At 59.9% G+C, this 6,000-nt stretch overlaps 1 protein-coding gene across 1 annotated transcript in view; it reads left to right on the top strand.

The window, feature by feature from the left end:
• Positions 1-2,842: 2,842 nt before the first annotated feature.
• Positions 2,843-6,000, top strand: part of LOC125434606 — a 100,098-nt gene continuing 96,940 nt past the window's right edge. Inside the window, exon 1 of the mRNA XM_048500139.1 lies at positions 2,843-3,305. Within this exon, the coding sequence (XP_048356096.1) occupies positions 2,874-3,305 (432 nt within the window). The 5' untranslated portion in view covers positions 2,843-2,873. The remainder of the gene's footprint in view (positions 3,306-6,000) is intronic.

Below are 6,000 nucleotides of genomic sequence, written 5' to 3'. Positions count from 1 at the left end.
AAATCCAAAACTCTTATCTTCTTCTTCTCTTCTTCTCTTCTTCTTCGTCTTCTTGTGGGGTTTTCAAGGCAAGGGATGTCTGGTGGTTTGTCATCTCCTGCCTCCGTGTCCCCACCCCGGTGCTCCTTGCAGGTCTCCCATCCAAATACTAACCAGGGCCAACCCTGCTTATCCTTTGAAACCTGACCAAATTAGGCTAAATCAATCCCGTGTATTGAACGGGGCTTATTGGCAGCCAAGGGCCGCTGGCATTATGGATCCAGACTTAGTTCCAAGTCGCTCAGGTTTAGCACACTTTTCTCTTTTGACATTTTGCAAGATTTTAGGAATTAAATTACGCTTGTAGAATTTTTAACCCCTTTTTTTGTTTGTGACATCCAGGTTCAATCAGTGGCGAAGCACCCAGGGGGCCAGTGGGGGTGTCTTGCACTGGGCGTGCGTCGGTGTGGGGGCGACCCAGAGCGTTCCGGGGTGGGCGGGGGAGCAGGGCACACACGAGCCCCGGGCACAGTTCTCCCTCGCTATGGCTCTAGATTCAGTGATTGCTTTAAATAGGCCCCAAAGTTAACTTTTGGTGTAGGACTTGAAGGAAGGTTAAAATCATTTGGACACACGCATGCCTCAGTCTAAAACCCCGAATATAAGTAGAGAAAATCAGGAGTTGGTAACGTTGCAAAAAAACAGATGGGAAGATTTATTTTTGTTCTGGAAAGAGCTGAGGTGGGGAAAGACATTTGAGAATCTAATCCGTAGTGCGGGTCTGCGCTCCCTGTTGCTGGTCAGCAGCTGTACGAAATCTGAAGGGGGGGCCTTCTCCAAATCAAGGAGGAATGTGGGGGCCCCGACACCTCGCTGGGACTGCGCTGGTCTTCCCGAACCCTTGGGGGCATTTCCCTCTTGCAGTACCGGTCTAGGGAGTGTCCAGGTGGCTGAATTGGAAGATGGGGATAATTAGGAAAGGAGTTGATAATAAAACTGCAAGGATTGTCATGCCCTTATATAAAGCAGTGGTGCGACCGCACTTGGAGTCCTGTGTTCAGTTCTGATCGCCGCATCTCAAAAAGGATATTGAAGAGATAGAAAAAGTGCAGAGAAGGGCAACGAGGATGATTGAGGGACTGAAGCACCTTCCCTATGAGGAGAGGCTGCAGCGTTTGGGACTCTTTAGTTTGGAGAGGAGACGTCTGAGGGGGGATATGATTGAAGTCTATAAAATTATGCATGGGGTAGAAAATGTTGACAGAGAGACATTTTTCTCTCTTCCTCACAATACTAGAACCAGGGGGCATCCATTGAAAATGCTGGGGGGAAGAATTAGGACTAATCAAAGGAAACACTTCTTCACGCGACTTGTGATTGGTGTTTGGAATATGCTGCCACAGGAGGTGGTGACGGCCACTAACCTTGATAGCTTTAAAAAGGACTTGGACAGATTGATGGAGATTGATGGAGGAGAAGTCGATTTATGGCTCCCAATCTTGATCCTCCTTGATCTCAGATTGCAAATGCCTTAGCAGACCAGGTGCTCAGAAGCAGCAGCAGCAGCAGAAGGCCCTTGCTTTCACCTCCTGCACGTGAGCTCCCAAAGGCACCTGGTGGGCCACTGCGAGTAGCAGAGAGCTGGACTAGATGGGCTCTGGTCTGATCCAGCTGGCTTGTTCTTATGTTCTTATGAAGACTTGCAAAGGGCATCTATGGGGATGGGGCTGAACAGGGTGACAATCAGCACTCTGGGGACAGTGGGTGACAGATCTGCCTCAAGCATCCGTTTCCATCCTGTGGCTGAGCTAAATCTGAATCTAGCAGCATCTTAGAGACCAGCAAGATATTTGGGGTCTGGGCTTTTGAGTGCTGAGGCCGCCTTCTGCATCAGGTACATGCGGAGGAGGTTGTGGTTATTACTGCTTTTGGGGAAGACAGCGGCCCTCTGCGTTTCCATGGGGGAAGGGGACTCGGCAGCCTGTCGCGCTAAGTGCAACTCCGCACCTTTGACCTGAATGGGCTTTATAGCCCCTCCCTTTTCCTTGGGGACCCCCCAGGAATTGCAGTGATGTGAAAGGGGCTAACAATCTCTCTGGGGTGGGGGTGGGGGAGTGCTCAGCACCTTTGCCAGACTACAGCTCCCAGGATGCCTTGGAGGACAGGGTGACAGCTCAGTTGGTGTGGAGCCAAGGCCAGCTTAAGGTGTCCCTGTGCACCTTGACTCCAGGTGATTAAGAAGAGAGTTTCCTCCTCTGGGTGGCGTCACTTCCTGAGCTCCCGGGGTGGCCTCTGGAATGCCTGGCCCGTGGATGCCAACAGGCAGGGAGGGGCTGCCCTGAATGACCGGGGGGAGGGGGAGCTGTGAACTGGGGTGCTGCTGGTCTGGGACAGAGGCCCACCTGAGGGCATCTCACTCGTGCAGGCCTGGGCAAGAGGTGGCCTCTCCGGTGGCCAGAAAGGAGGTGGAGCTGGAGGGAAGGGGCCCCAGAGGGCAGGCGTTGACCCTAGAGACTGGCGCCGGTGCCCTGGGTCTGCTGCAGGACAAGAGGGCAGAGAGCATGGGCAGAACACTCTGCGCATGCACCGCTGTTCTCTTTCAGCTTTAAACAGGACTCCAGAGAGTGGAGCCACCTGTGGCTGGCTTTATGGTCCCAGCAGTGTCCCAAAGGAGGACAGGGCTGGCCAGGGGGTTGGGGAGGGGGTGGCCCTGATCCGTGGCTGTGGTCCTGATCAGTTTTTCTTTTTCTCTCCCTCTCTCTCTCTTTCCTCCCCTCCCTTCTGGTCCCCCCCTGGCTCTTCCCCCCCCCCCCCCCCCGCCCCGCGCCCCCTCTCCGCCGCCCGCCCGCCGCCCGCCCCTCCGCCGGCTCGCCCCCTCCCCGGGCGCACGGAGCATGCCTCGCAGTCCGGCCAGCAGCAACCATGAGCCGCCCGAGCAGCCGCCGCCGCAGCCGCAGCCGCGCTGGGAGCCCGAGAAAGCCGAGCGGCGGCGGCCTCGCGAGGAGGAGGAAGAGGAGCAGGAGGAGGAGGAGGAGGAGGAGGAGGAGGGCGACGAGGCGGCGACGGAGGAGGAGGAGGAAGAGGAGGAGGCGGAGGCAGCGGACGGCGCCGAGCAGCCCCCGTTGGCGGCTCCCTGCCTGCTGAACGGGCAGCCCGGGGGGGAGAGCCGCGAGGGCAGCCCCAAGGACGAGGCCCCCCTGTATGAGACCATCAAGCCCCCCGCCGCCGCCGGCAGCGCCCCGCCAGCCTCCCCGCCCGGGCGGATGGACCAGCCGGCGCCCCACGCCCTGGTCGTGCGCATCGGCATCCCCGACCTGCAGCAGACGGTGAGTGCGGCGATCCCGGGCCCGGGGGGGGGGGGGCTGGGGGGGGGGCGGGAGGGGTCTGACGCTGCGGGGCCCGGGCGCCTTCTCTCTCCCCCCCCCCCGCCAACCTCCGCGGCCAGATGGAGAGGGACCCTCCGGAGTTCCTTGCGCCTGCGGAACGGCTGGCCAAAGTTTGGCGGCGCCTGTGGCCTCCGGGGGTGGGGATCGGGGCCGCGCGCCCCACACGCACACACGCCCGGGGGGTGCCTCTGCCTCCCCCCTCCCCCGGCCAGCAGCCTCTTCGCCCCGCAGAGCCCCCCCCCCCCCAACTCCTTTGCTCCGCAGGCGAGAGGGGCCGTGCGCCCTGGGCTCGTGGGGTTCCCTCCTGGTGGGTTCCCCGCGGGTGGGGGTGGGGCGGGACAGGCCGGGGGGGGGCTCTCCAGCACACCTGCTGACCTGGGGCAGCTGGCCCACCTTGCAAGAGGCGGCACCGGGGGGGGGGGCGGAATGGGGCCCGGCCGACCCCCGCGCCCTCGCCAAAGCCACTCCCGCAGAACCAAAGGGAAGCAGCAGCAAGGGCCTTCGGGAGGCTGCACGCGTGCCTCTGCAGGAGTCTCTGGAAGGGAAAATTGTGGGAGAGCGCTGGGAATCTCGGGAAGGGTCTCTGGCTTGGGGGCTGGGGGCGGTGCTCCCAGCGACCTGGGGTCGTGCCTGTGTGGGGGTGGGCTTTGCGGGGCCGCGGGGCTTTGGGGGGGGCGTCCGGTGCTGCAAGGTGGGGCTCGGGGCGCGCTCTTTTCTCTTCTGCTGCGCTGTGGCAGTGCTCCTCCCACGGGGGCTCCCTGGAGTCTTGTTTTTGGGGGTCTTGGAAGGACCTGGGGGGAGGGGGTGCCGTGCCGTGCAGATCTGTGGGGAGCCCTCTCCGTTGTAACCGCCTCGTGAAGCTGGCTGCAGGCTCCCTGTTCCGTGGGGCTGGAGGGACCCCCCTACTCTTCAGTCAACTTTGCATGGAGCTGGACGGGGAGGGGGGAAGCGGCTCAGCCTTGGGGGGTTTGCCTGCTTGCCCCCCCCCTCCTCCTCCTCCTCCTGGGAGTTGCCCGTACGTGGAGGGGGGGGGCGCTCCGAACTCGCTTCTCCCCAGCGCTTTCTGGGTCTGCAATTTCTCTTGCACCAGAGGCGGTGAATGCAGAGATCTTGCAGAGCCAGGCTTGAGGGGGCATCTGCGGGGGGGGGGGAGAGGATGGCCGTGTGATACTGGGGGGGGGGGTTTGTGTTGCACACAGGGCTGGGGCTGCCCCCCCCCCACTTTTTCCCCTTTGCAGGGCTTGCTGAAATGTACAGAGCAGCAGGTGGGAGTTGAAACTCCCCCCCCCAGGGAGGCAGCCGAACAAGCGATGCTACAGATGTGTGGGGGGGGGGAAGAGAAGAGAAGAGATGGGTGGAGGGATTTGGGGGGGGGATGTCCACTGGGCATATATGTCAATATTAACCCCCCCCCCCACCTCAGGGCTCCATCCTGCAACCTATCAGCTGTGCTAAGAAGCTGGTTCAAGGTGTGCCCCCCACCTGGAGAAGGAAGGAAGCCAGCGTAGCATGTTGGCTGTGTGGGGGACTACTCCTCTGGGCAAACAGGTGTGTGCTCAGTTGAGCATAGAAGCCAGGGGGGGGGTCTTGCCCAGCACCCCACGGGGCGTTGACCTGCTGCCTCCGCCTGGGGACTCACCTCAACCTCTGCCGGAGCCTCTTCCTTTGGGGCTGGTGGGCAGAGCTCTTCCTGGAACATTTTTGTCCCACCCACCCACCAAGGAAGCTGGTGCGCATCCCTCATTGCAGCCTCACAACAACCCTGTACAGTAGGTCAGGCTGAGAGAGACAGAGTGGTCCAGGCTGAGTTTTGCTGTGAGTGGCAGCCAGCAGACCACATTGCAAGCGTCTGTAATGTGGTAAACAGCCCTGCAAGGTAGGCCAGTGTTTGTCCCCATGTTGCAGGGGCTGATATAGAGGCACTGCCTGGGAGGGATGGAAGGTGCTGCTCGGGAAGGATCTGGGAAGCAGAGAGAGAGGAAGACAACCGTGCTTGGACTGGCCCGTCCAGGGTGGCCTTCAGAGGAGTTGGGGGCGTATCATGAGGCAGATGAGAAAAGGACTGCCCAGCCTTGGAATGTGTGCAGGCCAGGGGCATACCTAGGCAAACTGGCCTCCGGGACAACACTCTAACTTCATGCCTCCCCCCGGCCTGGCGATGGGTGGCCAAATTCCTCCCACCATGACCAAACAATGATTTTTTGCGCCAGCTCACAAAACACCTCCCACTCCCATCAAAAGGCATACATGGCTCTCTCCCCACCAACTCTTTCCTAATTTCTAATCACAACAACCTACATCGTGAGGTTGTTAGCCTGAGAAACAGCTCCAAGCCAGTGCAAGTGGGTATGAAGCATGTAAATCTCTCACAAATCACCCCCAGCAAAACATTCACCAAACAAATGTCAGCATCATCTCTCACAAAACACCTCCATCTCTCACAAAACACCTGTGAACATGAGCCCCTGACCCCCAACAAAAGTGGTTGAGGGAAATGGGGTCGCCAACAGCCTCCCGCCTGGTTAAGCTTGAAGGAATCCATTCAGCAGGTGGGCAGGATATATGGAGGTGGAATTGTTGGGACCGACCCAGCCCCACCCTTCCGAGGGCCCAGAACTGTGGGCAGAACTAGGCC

This window comes from Sphaerodactylus townsendi, linkage group LG06, assembly GCF_021028975.2.
Source record: "Sphaerodactylus townsendi isolate TG3544 linkage group LG06, MPM_Stown_v2.3, whole genome shotgun sequence".
In the NCBI taxonomy this organism is placed as follows: domain Eukaryota; kingdom Metazoa; phylum Chordata; class Lepidosauria; order Squamata; family Sphaerodactylidae; genus Sphaerodactylus; species Sphaerodactylus townsendi.
The sequence above is the reverse complement of the archived record's forward strand: the minus strand, read 5'-3'. Positions and strand labels throughout refer to the sequence as shown.